This window comes from Motacilla alba, chromosome 2, assembly GCF_015832195.1.
Source record: "Motacilla alba alba isolate MOTALB_02 chromosome 2, Motacilla_alba_V1.0_pri, whole genome shotgun sequence".
Taxonomy (NCBI): Eukaryota; Metazoa; Chordata; class Aves; order Passeriformes; family Motacillidae; genus Motacilla; species Motacilla alba.
Window position 1 is genome coordinate 87,733,996 of NC_052017.1, and position 21,253 is coordinate 87,755,248.

Below are 21,253 nucleotides of genomic sequence, written 5' to 3' on the forward strand. Positions count from 1 at the left end.
TGTAGCTGTGGAGGCCTTGGTGCCCTTGGTCTGAGCTCGGTAAGTCCCCAGATAGTCCGTGGGATGTTACTGCCTTCATTGGCTGCAGAATTTGCAGCACAGGGCCATAAGTTTTTGCATCTTGAGGTGGCAGTGATAGGATGTATAGGTCTAAATAGCAGGCCTGGGCTTGTCCAGAATTCCTGCAGGATCTGGGGGACAGCAGCAGTGTAGGAAATGGCATGGCTGGTTGATGACTTCAGCTGCACCTGAGAGCTTGGACTGGTTTCTGTATATTCTGGCTGCACCCAGCAGAGGAAATGCTGGGCATGGGCTTTTGCCCATCTCGACCAGGGCTTCAGGGTAACTGCCATTTTCTATAGTGTGTGTGCTCAGTGCAGGGCTATGTGCCTGTCTTTAGTCATTGCTAGCTGTGGGGTGAAGGGACAGGGGACAGTGTCCCTCTTCCACATGGAGACACAACTCCTTCCTCTCTCAGTCCAGAGAAGTGCATTTATGTTCAAGCAAGGAGAGAACAGACCAAGAAAAGGGATTTGTCCCTCGAAAATCACATTGAAACTGCTCTGGGCAAGATCTGAAAAGTGGAGAGGGAGAGAGCGTGGCCATGGGTTCCTGCTTTGGTATTCTACCAGCTACATGATATTTGCTAGCTGCCACTTCATCCAGAAAAGACCTCTCTCTGGGAAGAGCCATTGTTATTCTAATACATGCTGCAAAACTGTTTTGTGATTAAAATTGGAAAGTGGGATTTGGAATGTCCTTCATGCAAAAATAAGACTCTTTGTTTAAAATTGTAAAGGAAACAGCAATAGAATAACTCAGATTTCCATGAAAGAGCTGTTTTCATGAAAATCTTGCAAGCAGCCTGTCTCAGTTACTTAAGGGAGAGACCAACAAGATGCCTTTTGTAATAGGCTGTGCACAAATTTGCTTCCAGCCAAATCTACATGTCTCAGTTACAAGCCTATATTTTCCTAGAATATGTGAGTCATTTTATCCTCCACTACATGGATTCTTAATTTTTTTTGTAAGTATGTCATCTGAAAGGAATTTCATAGCCACAAGTAAGAAACTGGTCTGATGACTCTGGTGACAAAATTAATAACCACGGATCTCATTTTCTGAAAGAATGCAGCTGTTAGTGTATTCAGTCTGCACTTAAAAGTCAAACCAGCCAGGCTGTGTTAATAGTCCATTGGTAAGGAGGAGGTAAGATCCATTGAGTTTTGCATTTACTTCCAAAAGCTGGATGACAAAACAGTAATTTTCAGAAGTGCCAGAATGTCAGCAACAGGGCAGCGATGTGAGGGGATGCGTGGGGGAGGGAGGAGAGCTGTAAATAATCCTCTACATCAGCTTCTGTGATTCAGGGAATAAAAAGACTTGGCTTATGTGTTTGCATGACCTAAAAAGTACTGCTTCTTAAGTATTTAGTCAGCTTTGCATTTCTCTGTTGTTTTGCTGTTATTTTTGCTATTACTATTAAATGTACTCTGACATTTCCGTATTGCAGTTATCTTGATTGTACTCCTTGGAAAACTGGCTTCCACTGTTTTTCAGATGCAACTGATGTTTGACATATTTTTAGGTAAGAGAAATAGGACTTTTAGGCTAGTTTTTCCTTTAGGAATTCTTAGCAAAGCACCTTGCAGAAACTCAGAATATTTGGCTTTGAGTCCCTTGAACTCTCTGGCAGAGACCTATAGCAGGGAAGAAGGCGGGCAGCATGGCTCAGAGTGAGTAGAGTTTGCCTAGGGCTTGGGGATGTCATCACAGATATCCCTCTATTAACACATACCCACCTCATATAAAACATGGTGCCTTAGGCTTTAAAACTACATCTTTGAAGAAATACTCTGGGAGGCAGTGATGTGATTTTGGAGGTTTTGGGGTTTTTTGTTTAGCTAGCCATAATAACAAACTACCTGTGTAATTCTTTTCTAAGGTCTTAATGTTCAACAGAATTTGTGCCTCTCAGACTTTAGGAAAAAAATACAAACCCAAGAAACACACAAAACTATTAAAATTATTAGGTTCAACATCTCCAGACTGTCTACATAGTTTTTCTTCAATTTTGCCATTAACCAAATCTGTCACAATGAGAAATTGTGAAGTAGAGCCTTCTGGAGGCTATCAGTAAAGCCCAGTAAATCCTTCAGACTGGCTCACCACCTATTTAGAACACAGGGAAATCAAGGAAAACAGAAGGAAACAATTAACACATCAGATATGTTTGATATATCCTTTCCTATATTGCCTTGGTTTTCACCCTCTTATATCTCACAGACATCTACCATCAGCATTTCATAATCAACAGGTTGCTGTAGAAACTGCACAGGAGTGTTTCTCTGTAGAAGTCACCCACCAAGTGTTGTGCTGTTCTCCTTTACATGGCTTTTAGATGCCTGATATCCTCCTGAAAGGTCCAGTTTGTGCCCAGAAAAGCCGTCCCTGTGACCTCTCAGTCTGCACTCACTTGTGCTCACAGATCATGGAAGCTGGATCATTAATTTTATATATCCACAGAAACTGTGCTTCTGCAGCAGTGCTGCCCTGCTTTTGTTTGGTGCTGCAGTTTACGGGTCAAAAGTGCAGGGACTTAATATTTTATTTTTGCCTCTTCTACGCCAGAAAGGCAAGACACGTGTACCCTTGCCTGTCACTGTGGCAAAGGCGTTTCATCCTGCGAGGTGCTGAGAATTTGTGCCTCAGCTCCATAGGGGACCCAGAATAATCTGGGGCACGTCTGCAGCCTGTGGCCTATCCAAACTGACATTTGCATTGGGAAGAACAATACATAATCTGACATTTGTGCATAGAATGACTGTGTGAGGAAATAGTGGTTGCTGCTGCATTTTATGTGATCAGAATAATATCTCTGAGCGCTGGAGGAGTGTTGGGGCTGATACAAGCAGTTTTATGCATGTAGGACACTGTCAGAATGAACAGATATATATGTATATGTGTATTGCATGGCTGATCTCTCAATTATCTTGATTTTATGTTACAGTACAGTCTGGGAAGACTCTAGACAGCGTGACTGAATGCTGTTGCAAAGACAGAGCTTCCACTTTATGGAAGCAATGGAAAACTTAGATGATCTGCTTGGGGCTGTTGCAGTCTGGGAAAATCGTGATTCGTTTTATAAAGTAATGCAGACTAGTTCCTCTTGGCAATGTTTTGGTGCCATATTCCAATTTATAGAAGATACATCAACCCTGTTACCAGTGCACATTGGTTCTATAGGCCCGTGTGTGGACTCGAAGGTGCGCACTGCTGTGTTTCTCATATTGAACAGCAGCTTATTAAGCAGAGCACAGTGAAGCCTCCCACACAGATCATTTTCCTTTTGTATCTTATTACTTCTCCTCTCCTGAGCTGAAGGATAGCCACAGACAGAAACTAGGTCTGCCTGTGACAAACAAGGTCCATTTTCATTTCAGCCACTTTTAAATTATTTCACTTCAAGGAGGTGTAAGTAAGATCCTTGTAGATGAAAATCCATTGCATCAGAAAGCAGTTTTAAATAGATTTTCTTAAATGCCGCAAGAAAAAATGGTTAATTTTGATAGAGCATGCCAAGGGGAAAGGGATGAGGAATAGTTGGTATGCTGCAGTGAGGCCCTCCTTTGGTGCTGACCTAAGAGCAATAATATGGAGCGTCTCTTCTGATGCATTGTTGGGTGTATTTAGTTGATTCCAGAAAGCCTTGGACTGTGTCTGTGGGCAGCTGCTGGGAGCTAACTGTCCTATACATAAGATCTTTCAGATAGACTGACTGCAGACAACATTTTGTTTCATGACAGCAAGATTTGGTGTCTGTGTCCACACTGGGTAGGCTCCAGGATCCTTTATGTGCTTGAAATTAGAAGCCTAAATCACTCCATTTTACAGTCAGCTAAGTAGCTAAAGACCTGCCAATATCAAGACGCTCAGGGGGCATCTTGGCTGTTTCTGCTGAGGCACAAAGATTTCACTCTTGGAGAAGCTATTCCCTGTTATAGTGTAGCCTTTAGTGTCTTCAAAAATTGCCTCTGTGCCCTGCCTAAGACAGGATTGGTGAGTTAAAGGCAGGCTATGCTTCTGCACGAACTGAATTCCTCTTGTTGCTGGAGTTCAGTGGAAATGTCTTAGAGCATGAACTGCTCTTCCTGCCGCTCCCTGAGATAGGTCTCAAGTGCTCTGGATAGGAACCTGTGGTTACAGGAGGAGAACTCTTCCCCGGTGAGGACTGTTGATCATGTGCCAAGACCCAAACCCATTTCCACTGAATTTCCACTCTTTCCAAGCTGGTTATTCAGATTTCCACAAAACTAAAGTTTTATCTCTTAAAAAATTGGTTTTAAGAGGGCAGACTGGCATCACCACAGGCAACAAGCTGACACCTCTATTGTTCTCTTAAGTAACCTGAGTAAAGAGCCACTTGCCCCCATGCTGCCCTGTCCTGACTTGACCCTGACCTTATAAACTGCTTTTATTATCAGTGCTTAAGGGAGTGCGTTGGCTTCTCTCTCTTCAGTTGCTACCAGTGGTTTGAAAGCTTCATTCCGAGTTCTTGTGGCTAAGCTAAGGTAAGTGTTCAAACACTTACCTTGTACTTAAGAGCATTTTTTTTATGGAAGAGTTGCTGCCGAGCCACATCTCTCCAGCAGCAGAGCACAGGCATCTACTCATTGTCCAGGAGTGGTCACTAGATGGTGTTTCAGAGGAAAAGCAGTTTTCACCTTGGCTGTTAAACAGTACATCCTTATAAAAGTCTTTAGGGAGAATTGCTAATTAAGCATAATGGCTTTTGTTCTTTGGTGATACTGGCAAGACAACAAAGCCATGTCAGACTCTCTGTGTCTTATGCTGTGTACATTTTACATTCAGGCTCTAGAAAAGCAATGAGTAACTTCTTTGCATGGCCACTGGCCCTGTACAGCTGCTGTGTTACAGCCAAAGGTTGTGAGATGGAAAGTGAGGGGAGGAACTAAATTTGTCAGAATTAAAAGGAAAAAAATAATAAACGAAATAATTGTTAATAGTCTCTTAATAGGATTTTCACAGCATGCTCTGTCGCTGGAACGTATCTCTCTTCAGGGCAGCTTCCCTACCTGATTAGCCGATTACAAAACTTCTGTGCATAGCTGATATCCTCTAACAAATCTTCACCTCATCTTCAGACATCAGAGAGGTATCAGGGACCTTGGTTAGGAGGGAGAGGAGAGAACCTTGTTCTACTACTTGGGTTTCAAGTAATTCATCAGCAAAATACACTTATGATTCTTTTCCTTTTTGCTAACTGCAAATTTTTGGTTTGGTCTGTTTCCTTCCAAAAGTTTGAGTTGTTTACTTTGGGGATTATGTCTTTTATGAAAATAACCAGGCTTCCAAATGCAGATTGTCAAGCTTGCCAAGTTACTAGCGCACTGGTTGCCAGAGGAGTTTTGCTTCCTGTATTGCCTGTAAGTAGATCAACAATGTGGAAACTTTGATTTTTTTCACGTCCTCAGCTCACCTGCTGTGTTTTGCTGAGGAAAGGTGGAGCAGTGCAATACAGAAGAGGAAGAATTTTTTGTCTTTCCCTTTTGTGACCTTCTCATGGGGAGAATAGCAAAGAGCATGGGCACCACTTAAGAGTGTCCAGCTATTGTGTGTTTGCATATCTGTTACTTCTGGGGATGATGATTTTTCTTCATTGTTTTCCTGAAAATTGTAGGGCTTCTCTTGGAGTTGTCTTTAAGTAATTCCTAGGAAATACATTTGTTCCAAACCAGTTAATTTCTGATGTGCTTGCTGCAGCAATATAGCCCAGAAGACTGGGCTATAAATAACAGAAAAAAATCTCCAAAAATAAAGGAGCACAAGACAGGCAAGATTTGAAGCTCTCAAAAGTAAGACAATGTTAGGAATTGTTCTGCTTGTTATCCTTATGTCTATCACTCTATTATTTGGAATTTTAGTGGGCTTTGTCTCTAAAGCCTTGCTGTCTGCTTCTGCTGCCAGAGCTGCCTTCCTGCAGCATTCCTAGGGAGGCAGTGGATGTGTCTTGACAAGTATATGTTCACCCTCCACAAAGAAAAAAGGCAAAGAGAACAAAGGAATGAACTACAACCTGGTCAACACCTGTGATCTTTTAGAGGGCACGTCTTTAACTGCTTTTAATGGTTTAACAAATGGGTTAACAAATCCATCTATAATAGAGAAGTAAACAGGAGTCAACAGTGGTGGTTTCCATTGTGTTGAATCAAAGCTCAGGCAGGCATGGGCATGTTACAGATGCCTTGAACTTGGTCATCTGATACACAGGTGACCCAGTTCACGAGTGCTGATATTTGGGAAGTTATGCTGAACTGTGTGCTCGGCCCAGAGCTGTGCAGTGGCACTCGGCAACAGGTGTTGGCTGTAGCCGCCTTTGGACGGATGTCAGGTCAGGCTGGAGCCTGGATTTAGCTCATTTATTACAAGGACTTTTGTCAACTGCTACGGATCATTTGAGACTGCATTGTGATTCTCAGTGGATGAGGTTGCAAATGTAATTCATGAAAATTTTATTAAACTGATCAAGCATAGCATGAAGCTTTAGCTAGAATGTATTGCATCTATGAGCTCCCCCTAAACATTAAAAGGAACTGACTTAGTGACTCATCTTTTCATGTATCAAATCATCCATCAGATAACAACATTTGCAGAAGCACAGGAAGAGGAGAGATTATTTTGATGTCTTCTGCAGCACGCAGCGTAGATCTGCTTTCTCTTTTTCCCTGGTCTCTTCCCTGTCTCCAGCTCCGTCTCTGTGTCTCTCTCTTTTCCAATTTATCTGGATTAAACAAGTCTCTGATTATTCTTTATGCCACTGCAAATAAAGTCATTTTCAGAAACAGATGTCGAAAGAGCCCAGTGAAATAATCCTGGAGGCAGATGCAGTCTTCCATAAGCTGCCAAGTGCATGGTGCAATCAAAGTGATGAAACAAAATGGAACAGGCTGCAGAAAAAGTAATTAAATTATAGTTCCATTGTAGAAGCACATTTTAAAATTACTGAGATTCAGAGCCCATAATGCTGGTATTATAGTTGAAAGAATACTTGCCATGGGTCATGCGCATTTTTTTTAACAGTTATTAATCATGCTTGACTGGAAAGACATGTGTAACCTACAACAAGCAGTGGCTGTAGTTGTGCCAAAGGAAGCTTTTGTTCCCTGAAGAGAATTGTATCAAAGGCCAGTGTGTCCTATTATTACGTGTGCAATAGCAACGTGCAGAATCTGAAATGGGCTTTTCAGATTTCAATACAGAGCACTGGAGGGGAAAAAGAAAACAAGTATTGTATCTCTTTGAATACTATATGACCTCCTTTTCCTCTTATAAAGTTAACTTGCTTATTGACTAAATAATAGTAAAAAAATTTCAAAAATATCCCTCCCCTCCCCAGCTTTAATAAAAATAATTCCAGTGCTCTAGTATAAATGAAAAAGAAACAGAAAATGTAAAAAGTCTTGGAGAATGAAGATTTCTTCATGGGTTTATTTGCTTCTGTTTCCTTTACATTAGGCTGAACAGTAGCCAAGATCCACCTCCATCTTTCTGTCAGTTTTAGTAAGTAGTTTTTTTCTTTTCTCCTGTCAATTGACTCCTTTTTCTTTTTCCATTTTCTTTTTTTTTTTTTTTTGTTTGTTTGTTTGTGATCATTTGCGTTTTTTGATTACATTGGATTGAGGTTTTTTGGGTTGCTTTGGTTATGGATTGTCCTGGTGTAAATAAAATTGGAGTTCGTTGTGAGAACATAGATGCTTCCTATTCCCCTGCTTCAAAGTACAAGTCTTAAACCTTTAATTTGTAGCCTGGGTCATCCTCAGGTCTTTTGTATCATCAGGGCCTTCCAGATGTGGCTCATTTTTAAGAACTGGGTTTCTCAGTTGTTGTATTTGTATTATTGCTTGTGTTGTAGACTTACTGTCACTTTTTTTCCACTCTGTTCCTTTTTGGGTTGTTATCTTTCTGCTCCTATTTGAGCTCTTCTCTTTTTAGTGTCTGCAGTCTGTCCATGTCACAGTCATTAATGTGATGGTAATACTTTCTTCTAGTTATTGATGTAGATAGTACCAAAACTTTAGTGATGCTTTTTTTTTAACATTTTATTTTAGAGAGGGTTATTTATTTATTTATTTATTTGTTTGTTTGTTTGTTAGTAACCCACTCCTGAGTGTATATCCACAGTATATCTCTGGCGTATCTTCTCTTGACCTTTACTTTTTTCTTTTGAATGAACTAATGGATCACTTTGTGGTCCCAAGCCAAAGGTGGGAAGGTAAGGGCACCATCAAATTATTCACATTAGCAAAGGTCCTGTCTTGATTTCATAAAGAAAGTAGAGCACCAAATGACACAACTGGTTATGTCCAGGAAAATCTGTTACAGGTAGCGGGACTATGTATGAGCCACAAAGCTACTGGAGCAGCTGTGGGGGAAAAAAAAAAAAGGAATGTGTGTCCTGTGTTTGCTTAAAGCACCTCTTGTTGGGAATTTCTCTGAATCTGGGAGCTTTTAAAGTGATTGTATAAGTTCACTTTCAGAGTCCCCTCATCCGCTTTGCTCACTCAAGGTTATCACTGGAAGAAGAAGCTCCCAGTGGCCTGCAGGGGAACCATGACCTTGCACCTGCTTAGTCTGTGTCTCAGTGAAACTTATGTGAACCTGACACTTTGACATCCCTGTTAACTCTTAAAAATGTTGGAAGTATTGAGGAAGCTTGTATACATCCATGGACATATATAGAGGTACATGTGTGTGCATGTGTTTGTACAGAAAGAGACTGAAGGTTAGATAATACGACAGACATTTCATGAAGCACTGTTTCAGCCGAGCAGCTTGGTGAAAAAAATGAGTTGTTTCTTTGAAAAGAGGCTCTTTGCTTTCTAAAGGTTCCACAGAAGTAACAAACAGATGGCTAGGGCCAAATGCAGTGCTAGGGCAAGATATAGTGACTCACTTTACAACTGCCACTTTTAAGTCACTAATAAACTATTTTATGCTTTTCTTTGGTTTTGAATGCTTCATTATTTAGCCTGGCTTTTGAGTTTTAAAGATTCCCCTGGTTTAAATCAGTGACAAAAACATTGATTTTAGAGGCTTAAATCTTAGTATGTGTTTGGCTCTTTACTCTTGAGTATTGACTGCCCATAAAAGAGTCATTTATTGTTGGCTGAGTTTTGGTTTTTTTGACTGGGTGGGGGTTTTTTTTGGTTAAATCTTTTTTCAAATGAGGCTCTGGAACTTACTGGATTTTCTTACCTGCTCCATAGTCACTAATTTCACAGTGAAATCTGTGTAATGCTGTATGTTTTCCCTAACAAACAGTGGCTGAGAACTTAAATATTCAGGTTGTGTCTTTTGAAGGCAACAGTTCCAATGCCCTGGCAGGACATTGCAACATTGCTTTTTGTTTTCCCCTTTTAACCCCATGACCGATGGAGGTCTTTGCAGCACTCAGCCATATTTGCAGCTGTTACAGCTGTGCTGCTGTTGGACTGCTTTCTGAGACAATTCCTTTTGCCTCAAGCAAGCACAAGGAGGGAGCCTGTGACTCACACTCCAGAGGCTGGTACCCATCCCTTTGCAGCTGAAGGATTGGAGCTCATCCTCTTCCCTTTCTGAGAGGCTGTGTGAATTTCCCTTTCTTTAAATAAGTATTTATTTATTGATCTGGGAAGCTTGAATGGATTTTCAAACCACAGCCATGTAAATAGCATCGTGAATATGACAACAAAAGTGATATTTTTGCTTGTGTGTGTCAGAGGTTCAATTATGTCAATATGTAATGTTTTTATGTTTAATGAAGTTAAATGTATCATTATTATTATTAGCCTCATTTCTCTGACCAACAACCATGTTTGTGGCTTGAGTGAAACAACTGACTCATGTTTATCAAACCAGATATGTCTTGAAAGCATTTAATTTATAAATAAGTTGGACAAAGATATATTTTAGGACATATAATTTCAACACCAATGGAAATATAAAGCCCCAAATATATTTAAATATCTGTTTGTTCTGTGCCCAGTGGGAACATACTTGCTGGGTTAATGTTTCCTATTAAAGAATCTTCTGTATTTCCTTGACTATTCTTCTGGTTTGGGGAATTTTTTTTGCTTTGATCAATAAGAAGCTGTCCTTACTCCTATGTATACTGGCAAAGAAAATTATAGATCTCTATGTCTGTGAGACTGTTTTTATTGAAGATGAAAATCTCATTTAAAAATCATTCTGTTCTTAATATTTGTTTATTAGATTACATCCCAACAATGTGGTGCATAATGTTTTAAAATTTGTCCACATCTGTCATGTAAAAAATTGTACCTTACTTGCTTGTCATTATTTAACCATATTCTGTGCATATATGCCTACTATGTTGAAACATATCTTCTTTTTTAATGTATGTACATAAATCTTACTTTAAATATATTGGAAATAGACTGTGTGAACAATTTATCTGTTCTCTTATACATTTTAAAAAATGGGAAAGAGACTTAGGCTTGACTGTCTTCTTGCAAGTACATTTATTTTTAAATCAACAACAAAAGTTGTTTCTTTATTTGTTTTAAAATATATTAAGGTAAATTTGAAATTTAAACACTATTCCAGAATGAAATTATTTATTGAGGAAATGTCAGAGTCGTGCATTTGACTTTAGGGGGCAGAGATTATTTAACAAATATACCACATATTCACAATGTTTAGGTCATCAGAATGTAGGATTTTTTCAGGAATAGGTGTGGACCAAAAATCTCTTCTTATGTGGTAGGCTGTTGCTGTAATCAACTCTGTGCTGGACAGACCACTATGCTACTTGTGCTACTTGTACCTTCCCTGTGACTTACATGTTCATTTCTTTGTAAGATTTATTATCTCACACCATATGGAATGATTTATCCAAGTTATTTGGAGTGTCTGTTTCTTAGTCAAACATAAGCAAGTAAGGCAAAATTTCCATTTGAAACAAGCACCATAAAAAAATCCCAGAAGTCTGAGAAACGTGATGCTTTACTTGAGGGTTTGGAGCCACAGGATAAAGTGGCAGTTAAAGCTGATTTTATGCTTAAAGCTATGATCAGAGCTTTAGAGTCTTTGGTAAATAACTGGCCTACCATATGCATAAATTGTCTTCCCTGATGTTGCAAACTGGCAGGTTCTTGATGAAGCTTACGGTTCATTTCATTGCTGCCATTAGGAAAGGACAGAAAGCACGTTCTGCTCTGTCCTCCTGCTCATCCTCAAATCCTTTTGGAGAACATTTGTACAGAGTAATTTATAGTGGACTGCCACAACTTTCTTGTAGAAGCATTTATGTTGCATTAGTCCAGCATGTCAGCTTCTATCTACAGGAGCTTTTATCTGCCTGGCTTTTGCACAGATGCAGAAGCACTAGTTGGCTACTGGGTTTGTACAAAGTGTTGGCATGCTCGCTCCATTGCCCGTCTTGTAGTTCATGGGGAATTGTAAAGATGCTCTCTGCATTTCTGCCAGGGTAATTCTTTCTGGAATAATTGCAGAAAGAAGGGGAAAAATTAGAAAGATGGAAGATACCTTTGGCAAAAGAATCACTGTGTTTTCCATTTTTTACTATGTTTACTTCCATCAGATCCCAGATCTGTTTAGCATTTGCTGAATATCATTATATAGCTTTTCTAGATTTCCTGATACTTCAAGACATTTGTTAGCATTTATTACCTGTTTGGCATGTGATGCTTTCTAATGGGATAACTTTCCATATTTTGGCAGTGTGTAGCTGTCTGTTCACACACAGAATAATATTTTGACATTAACTTATGTTAAATAAGTAATTTGTCATTAAATGTTGATAGTAGGAAATTTGTGAACAAGACAATGGTCTTGATTGTGCTTCTGTGATTTTTCCTCCTGTAATAAATTCATGACATATTATTGTTTATTCAAAAGGCTTTACAAAAAACATTATTAGTAGAAGAGTCAATAAATATGTTTCTGTTTAATTCCTTTAATAAATCAAAAAGGGAACAACCAGTGTAATTGCCTAAAGCTCATGCTTATTGACTAGCGTGAGGAAAAGTGGTCCATTTTAAGAGCAGGACTCATATACATCATGTTCAGTAGCTGAACATTCACCAGTTGAGAATAGAGAAAACAAGTCTCTAATCTTTTGCTGTTCTCTTCAAAGATTATTTGACATGCAGTGATCTTCAGCAAATGAGAGGTCAGTTGTATAGGGTGAGGGCATTTCTCGTTTTAGGGAAAGCACAAAGGCAGCTGCAGGGAGAACACAAGGCAGCTTCTTCTATAGATAGGATAGGTTCTTCCTCAGGCAAAATACCATCAAACATATCAAGGAAAAACTAGTGTCACTTCATATACTTCATAAAATTACATTCAAAAGGCAGCATTCCTGGAGTCTTGCCAGTTTTTATGCTTTCAATTGCCTGTAAAAGTTGTTCTGTTATTTTTTTCATCCTGTTCTTTCTTTATCAGTTTCACATCTTTGGCAAAACTACTACTTCCAGCCATCTGTAGTAACTACACAGCTTAGCATATGACAGATAAAGAGATTTTTTACAATAATTAGTAAAAGGAGCACAGAGCTTGCTAAGCTGTGTAACTGCTTTTTGTTAGTGGCTGTTAGCTGGTGGAAGAATGTGTTGCTCTTTAATCCCCTTTGACTTTTGAGCTAATATTTTACCACTTAAGAAACCCCCCACAAACATGTATTTTCTGTATCTGTGTATTCAGTTACTGCTCTCTTAGTAACTGAATACACAGATATTCAGTTACTTTTATTAGGTGTTATTTGTATCTCCTTGAGCATTAATTTATTAATTTCCTGGATCCTTCTTCTCTCTAGTGTTTAAATTTCATTCTTGAGCTGTTGTTTTATCTTATTTTACCTTTTTAGCAAAAACCCATTGCGCCAACTGACACTTGCAAGCTTTGTTCTGGTAACACAAAGAATTAATTTTCTCATTTCTGGATTTTTGGATTCACACCAACTATCGCCCTACTTCAAATGGGCCATGATACAACAATTTAAGGGAGCCAGGATCTGCAGATCTTGTTCTCTTCATGAAAGAGTTAGAGATTAGCATTAAATCTATTTTGGGGATATAAATTATAAGGATGTGAATAAAATGTATAATCTTATTCCTTTGTGTAGAGTCGTCTCTAGTAATTTGGGAGATGGAAGAGATAAAGCAGAAAGGTTGATACTGCACCTGCTTCTTTTGCTATTGTTCATTAATCAGGTTCTCCTGCTGAGGCTTCTGTGTAAAACTGGTGTGCTCCAAAGCCTGATTTCTCCTTTTGCAAGTAGTTATTATTGGGAGAAAAATCCTTTGAAGAATTGTCATTATTATTACTGTTGTGTTATTGTGGGCTTCCTTTGAGCTTTTTTAGTAACCTCACAACAATATAGTAACAGTGGATGTCTTTATCCTTCAGTTGACACAGAAAGTGGAGAAGTGTATGTTTAGGAAATATCCAGTTGTCTTCTTTTGCTTCAGCTAGACTGTAAATATTGTCAGATCATTATCTCTTTTAATAATTTTTTTAGAAATGTTCCTTGAAACAAATTAACACAACTGCAGCTGAGCTGGTTTTGCTCTGGATTTCACCTGTAGCTGTGGTTGTTGGTTTTTGGCCAGTGGTGGGGGTTGGGGTGGTTTTCTTTTGCCAGTGGTTTTTTGGGGTAATTACATTGTTTAGTTCTTTGACATCCAGAGATGTTACTTTCAAGTGAAAAGCCATAGATAACAGCTGCCTAGCTTATCAAAGAGCTTGTAAGCAAAGTAGTCATCTCCTTGTTTGATAGCACGAACCTGTCTGTGGCAGACAACTTATTTCTAATTTTAAGCTTTACTGTATGGCCAAATATGTCGACTCTACTGATAATGTCATCAGTTCTTGTCCTGTGGCAATTTTGTTATGTTCCTTTTCCCTTCCTGTATTCCCTCCAGTTTAAATGAAAGACTAAAATCATGTCAGTAGCATAAATCTGCCTCCAAAGAACTGTGCTCTGCTGAAAGCACAGGTTGTTTCTTCTCATCATGATCCCTGGCAGCGTGTTTCTTCCAATTCCTGGGAGGTCTCCCTCCACCTGGAGTCTCCTGATCAAGAGGACTTAGCTACAGCCTTTTCATGACTTCCTATGTTTCAGTTTTCTCTGTTCTTTTTTATTCACTCTTGCTATCTTTTCTCTCTCTCTCTCTTTTTTTTTTTTTTTTGGTTTTTTTTTTGGTAATACTGGTTTTTTGAGTTCTTGCTAAATAGATGAAATTCTGAGCTACTTCTCCATAAGTGGTGTGTTTCTGTCCAGTTTTCAGTTCTTCATAAGTCATGATAAATCTCTTTGTTCATCTTCACATTACTCTGCTGATGCCTTAGTCTTCTTTTTCATGCCCCCATGTCTATGGCTTGATATCTGCCTAGTTACTCTTCCTTTGGGATATTTCCCTATATTATGAGAATTACATGTTTACTGTGAGAGACTGGATTTTCTTATGTTTCCCTTAAGAAAAAGAAGTTATCTTTTTCTAAACCTACAGATACATGGAATCTATATGACTGAGTTTAACCATCCTCACATGAATTAGCAGTGGCTTCTCCTGAATGTCAGTCGCTATCATTTCCTCATTCTTTTATCTTTTTTTTTTTCTTTCAATGAAACAGCTGGAATTTGTTCTTTTCAATTTTATCAGTAGATTCTTCCTTGCTCTCTTCATAATTACATTTTTCAGTTCGTGGTGATGAAGCATCATAATTAGGTTCAAGAGGTTTTGAGGCCCAAACACAGAGAATGCTGTGCTGGGTGCTCTGGCCAGTTTCCTCTTTCCCAACAGCTCAGATTTAACAACTGTAAAATCAAGATTTCACATAGCAGAGCAGGCTTACTCCTTTAATATTTCCACGTGGTTCTTGCTTCCACATTGATTTTTCTCACACTGTTCCCTGTATCAGCTATCTGAAGCTAAATTTCGTTCTTTCTCCCTGCCTTTCTTCTTCTCTCTGCATCTCTGCTTTCCAGCATGCCTCTGTGACTGTGCAGCTCCACCCCACCTCACCCTGTGCACACTTTCTTTCTCTCTCTTCTCCCTTGCATCCCTCTGGATCTTCGAGATGAGTAGCTCTCTTGGCAGATTCACAGATGTCAAATAATTTATTTGGGCTTTAAACTCAGAGATCAATTGCCTGATGTCTACCTTGGTACTATGTTGATTTTATTCATCTTTGGCATCCCTGCCTGCTGCTTTCTTACCCTGCGTGCCTGAAGTGCATATGCCCTAACATGTATATCTTTTATAAAGCACTGTGCAGCCATATTCTCTGCAATGGCCTGCTTATTTTCTTGGAGGGAATTAGCAGGCTTGAGGGGTAGGAAGAAAGGGGGTCATGTGGTTGGCTTTCCATGTCTCAGGCTTCAGGCAGCCATCTCACACTATCCCCTCAGCCACAAGGATTCCTAACCAGCATGTGTGCGTGTGTGGGGGTTGTGACACTGCCCTTCAGCTGTATAGTTCATCTTGTAGCTTTTATAATTCAGTGAAATCCCCAAGAACTGTTGGGGATTTTGTAGTAGGCCGATGAACGTACAGCTTAGCTGCTCATTGTTTTATTGGCCTAATCTACCCACAATTACAGAAAAGTCATGCTAAAAAATTGTTTGTAATAAATATTGAGCATGTAGGACCTGTGGGTGTATGCTGGCTTGAGATAGCTAATATTAAAAATGTATAGAAACATATACTTACAGATAAAAGGCATTTGCATGTGACTCCACATCCATTTTGTTGAAGTTTTAAAAAGGTTGTGGTTTTTAAAATGCATTTGGATGTCTTTTTCTACCTGAAGAAAAATGTTCACTTTTTTCATGATAAACAGCTGTGGAAATGTCCACAGGACAATGGAAAAGCCCCAAAAGAAGTAAAGATCTGCAGTTTGCTGGGGCCTGTCTGATGTGAGCTACTTTCCTTTGTTCTGTGGGCGTGATATTTTTTGCTTGTTACCTGGAGCTGCAGAGCCCCAGATCTTAGACTTTGTGCATTCTGGTCCAGCGTCCCAAGGTCAGGAAGAGGATCTTGTCCAGCTGTCCTCCTGTCACTGCCAGCTCTCTGCTGAAGGCAGGCTAAAATGCAAATACCCTCACTCTTAACATTTAACTGTGCCACTGACTCTGCCTCCCTGCACAGTACTCTCTGCTCACCTGTGGAGTCCCCTGACTTTCTTCTGGCATCAGGAAAAGCATGAAACACTGATTTTTTTTTTCAGTCTGAGACTCAGCTCTCCCAGCCCCCAGGGCAGCCATGGGACCTCACCGCACAGAGCTTGAAAAAGGAAAGTTCAGCCTCCAGTTCACTCACGGAGAGGCACACACAAGGCAGGAACACCGTAAATTGTTCAAAATGCTGACTTTGCAAAGGAGAGGGAAATTATTTTACCAATTAAATATTCACGATGTGCTCGTATATGACAGCAGTAAGTTATAAATACATGGATGTCATGCTGTGTGGTAGGAGGCTCTGTGGAGGGAACCATTCTCTTCTTTGTGCCATGATCTGACATCTGCATGCACACAGAGATCAGTATGTTTGCAACATTGCAGAAAAGTTTGCTTTAAAAGTAAAAAAAATTACTTTAAAGTTAAAAGTAATTGAAGTACAACAACACATTTTGTTTTAATCTGTCTTTAAAACCAAAACACTCAGGTCATTAACAGTGCTGTAAGTTTACTTGGTAAAGCTGTAAATGTTTTACCCAGAAAACTTACGCTCTTGGAACAACTGAGGCAGATGTGATTGACCTGGTATAGTAAAAACTCTTCTCTCTTTGTGGTGTATGTGTAGCTTTTAAATATTTTTCCTTAGCATGTGAGACTGCCTTTTTGAATTAATTCCTTTTGTATCTCACACAACTGCCTAACTCCTTGCAGGCACACACACTCCCAGCCCTCCCCCAGACATCTGTTCCGATTCTCAGTGCCAGGTGCCAGAGTTTAAGCTTGTTGGGAGGAGGGACTGTGACAAAATCCTTCATAAAATCAAATAGCTGTGGTTTTTTTAACAATATTTGTGGTGGAATTTCATTTCTAATCTCTGGGTTTTAGAAAAGAACCCAAAAGATGTTAGCCTTTACTAGTGATTTTTTTCAGGTTTTATCCAGAAAAAGTCAGGCTTGGGTGGAGATTGGTTTGTTGTTGGGGTAAAGATTTTCCTCCTTTTTTTTTTTTTTTTTTTTTCAAAGTGATGCTATAGCATCCCAGTAGTAAGAGGCTATGGCAACTGTAAACCTGTTTGTAGTCTGGAATTATTTTTCCTACCTGAGAATACATTTCATTAGAAACACAACTGTACCTTCATCACTGAATTTTGATCCACAGAGGTCTTACATACGTTGCTTCTACTTGAAAGACAGCGGTTCTTGAAATCTTCCAAGCATACCCTGAAGCTGCCATTGGTTTCTGGAGGTCTCAAAGGGCCAATGTTGCTCTCGTACAGTCCAGAATGACAAGGTCTAGGCTTCTGTTTATGTACCAAAGTGCTCCTGTTTGGCATTTTGGGTTTGGTTGGGTTGTCTTTGACAGATCAAAAAATGCTGGGCTGTCAGAGCTGGGACATTTCCCTCAGCAAGGAGCGGGTGAGCAGCATGAGACCATTCCCTTTCTCAGCCTGCAAACAACCGCAGTCATCTCCTCTGCTCCACGCTCTGAACTTCTCAGAAGGGGCTGTCATGGTCATTCAGCTGCAGGTTTTCCCCTGAGTCCTGGTCTAATGTTAAACAAGTAGAGTACAGCTGATACCCTTCTCTGCCATTTCATGAGATCTGCCTTGCAACGTTTTCCTGTCATCTTCTTGCACTCCGTGGTGCATCAGAGACATGGCCAGGCTGCTCCTGTTTTCTGCCTTCTCACCCAGGCACCTGGCTTCTTGTCTCCCTTTCCCCAGCGAGATAGGGAATCTGTGATAAGCCTAGAAATGTGAAATAAATGGATTTATATCAGCGGCTGTGGTCTGGGTGTTGGAGGACATGGTACTAAATACCTTGACTCCATGCTGGGTTAGGGGAAATCAGGAAGGTGGAATTTAAGCTGCTCTTCCTCACTCTTTCTTTTCATCTCTCTTTAGGTATGTCTGCCACTTATTCTTGCAGTCACTGAAGGCACAGAAACTCTCTGTGGCCCTACTATTCTTGTAGAGGCTTGAGAGAAAACTCTTCCAGTGTATTTCCCAGGGGCAAAACCATCAGGAGTGGCTTGGTCACTCACAGGCCTTGGCTGAAATGAGAAGTTTCAGCTTCAGAGAAGTGACTTGTTGTGACAGTCTTCAGATAACACACAAAGGGCTAAATATGTAACAAGGGGGAATTTCAGTGAAAAAAATTTAAGCACATAGAGTGGAGAATGTTTTTCCACACTAATATTAAACACATGAGACCACCACTTTTGGAGACCAGATGTATGGATTCAAGAAGGCATGAAACAAATTCATGACTCTGTCCACCAATGGCTATGGGAAATGCAGGTCTGGAGGCAGACTCCCAGGGTGCCATGAATTGCTGATTGCTGGCAGCTCAGCAAGTCCATCAGCAATCACTCCACACTTTTCTTGGGCTCTTTCTTTAAGAATTACTGTTGATGTCTCTCACACATAACATGTTCAGCCAATGTGGGCTTCACTTTGATCTAGTAAAGTGCTTAGTGGCTCTTAGGATAGGGCTTCATCAAAGGGTGAAACAGCCTCATGATACTTCCTCCAGAGTTTTTAGGAGAATGATCCCATAGGCCCTTCCAATTGTTGAGTCCCATGCCTGAGCAATCTTGTCGAGGGGAGAGCAGCCTGCCACTCCAAAACACAAAATGGGTGCCCCTAGGAGTGCTCATTAGCCAGTGCCCTATTTATATATAGTGCAAGGTAAATATTTGGGAAGCCCAAAGATGCAAAGCTAATAGGGTTGTTACAGAGGAGCGGTAGCAAAAAGGGATGGTTACTGAGAGGCATAATGTCTAAGGGTTTTATGCTCTATAAGATAAGCCTGAAAAGGACAGAACTAAATAAGGAGTCACTAAGCCTTTTCTACGACAGAATTTGTCTGCCCTTGGTAATATTCCTTCCTGCCCGCATTTTTGTTTGTGCTGATAAATGTCCTTGCATTAATAAACTCATAATGCAGCTTGTTTATCCCTTCAAAGCCAGCCCTTGCAGCTTTCATTAGCATTTTAGGATATTTATGGCTTTGTAAATGACTGGAAATCTGCAATTTGTCATTAGGAATTAAGAAAAATCTTCCTTCCACTTAGGGCTGAAGCTCAGCTTTGGCCTTTGAGGGACTGAGCCACCTCTGGGCCTCATAGACAAAAACAAAGTCAGACAGTGCCCAGATTTACAACAGCAAGTGGCTCTTAGTTATTCAGATGTCTTTGATAATGTGTCATCCGCTGTTGCTGGCAGGGATCAGTGTTTAGGCTCAGAATTAATTTCTCTCTAGCTGGAGAGAAAACAAAAATATCTCTTCCACAAGAGCAAAAAGAGAAAGATGTAGTAACACAGAGAGAAACAAAAACAGCACCAGGCACATGTGAAAAAATGCATGTGTAGATATATGTATGTAGCATATACACACTGCAGAGGTTAACAAAGTGCTCTTCAGAAGAAAACATTGTGCTTCACTCTGCTGTGTTTCAACTTTGAAATACAGGAAGTTAAGAAAATTTTAAAGGTTTCAAAAGGCAGTTTATCTTGTAATTGGTGAAGGGCTAAAGAGTTGGATGGGGAGGGATAATAATCAAAGGAGTCTTTTCAGCACTAAACTGCAGTCCAGAAAATCAAAGGAAGGAATGTTAATTGGTTTGTACAACATGATATTCTCAGTTCAGAGTAGCTTCAGCCACTCAATGGTACTTATTCTTTTTTTTCTTTTTCTCTCTCTGCAGGTTGATTGAGTGAATAGAAGAAAAAAATAAAAGAAAAAAACGAAGCTACTTTCAGGTATTGAAGATACAAGGCCAGGATGAACACGAAGGACGGAAAAGTGTCTGAAGGAGGTCTCAATGTCACTCTTACCATACGCCTTCTCATGCATGGCAAGGTGAAGCATTTCCTGTTGCCCGTGTGTTCAGTGTGTGTGCAGCTACCAGCAGAGCCTAGCACTGATATTGACAGAGGGTCTGCTCCTCCTCCACCTTGAGTCAAAAGCACCATTGCCATGGCCAAAAAATCAGCCCCTGCCTTTCAGGGAATCCTGCTGGAGTTCATGCTGCAGCCCAAGCTCATTGAAACAAACCCTGCCTGTAACGAACGGATCCGGCGGCAAAAAAAAAAGGAGTTCTTCCATTGATAGTGAGCCAAATTGGGCAGACCCTTGCAGAAGGGTGACCTGCATACAGCTCGCCTTTCTCAGCATTTGCTGGGTTTTGCAGGGCTTTTTTAGGATACCAGAACACTGTCTTGTGTGAAATAATTGCCACGGAGTTGGTGTCTGTTTCTACTGAATGCAAAGGGGGTCCACTTCTTCATTATTCTGCTGTAAAATCTCATCAGAGTGAGCCCCCTGATATGCCAGGGGTTCATCCAGGTCCCTGTGCGTTTGGGTTGGAAGACTGACTGTCATTTCCTTTCTGTCCAGCGCAGAACTTAAAGCATGCAGATAAGTGGGAAATCTGTGCCATAGACAAAGTGCCAATTCAGTATTGTCATATTTAACAGTCTGGTTGCTGCTTATTTCACGTCAACCGATCATAAAGTGGGCTTTTAATTAAAAAACACATTTCATAGGTTTGTGTGTATTATTTGTATCAGGCAGCTCCAGGCATTTTTAGGCTTAATGAATGAATGTTATAGAAAGGAGATGGTTTATTCTCATCCTTAACTGGGAACAGTGAATATATAATGCATATTATTCTGTAGATTGAATTTGTATATATAAATCTACAAAAAAAGTTTACTCTTAGAGTTTAATTTTATAACTAAAATACTTATGCATTTTAAAATAGTGAATGTTTTCAACTTATGATATGAACACACATATGATAAACCCATAGCACAAATAGGACACTAAGGTATCTCCCATTCTGTTTTACTTATGGAGAAGTGTGAAGGGGTACAGCTTAAGTTTGCAAATTAAAACCCTCAGAAATTAGGTTATGTCAGATCAAATTATGTTTTTTCTCAGAAATGATCTAACCATTTTGATTTTTTCCCCCTGAAATATTCAGCTTCAGGCAGGCATCTGGTGTGTAAATCTGCATCTTAAATAG

The 21,253-nt window shown here is 39.9% G+C and overlaps 1 protein-coding gene across 15 annotated transcripts in view; it reads left to right on the forward strand.

Annotated features, from left to right (window-relative positions):
* Positions 1-21,253, forward strand: part of LOC119698151 (poly(rC)-binding protein 3-like) — a 507,654-nt gene that overhangs the window by 426,712 nt on the left and 59,689 nt on the right. For all 15 annotated transcript variants that reach the window (XM_038129760.1, XM_038129763.1, XM_038129764.1 and 12 more), the window contains one exon: positions 19,931-20,085. In XM_038129760.1, the coding sequence (XP_037985688.1) occupies positions 20,008-20,085 (78 nt within the window). In that variant the 5' untranslated portion in view covers positions 19,931-20,007. The remainder of the gene's footprint in view (positions 1-19,930; positions 20,086-21,253) is intronic.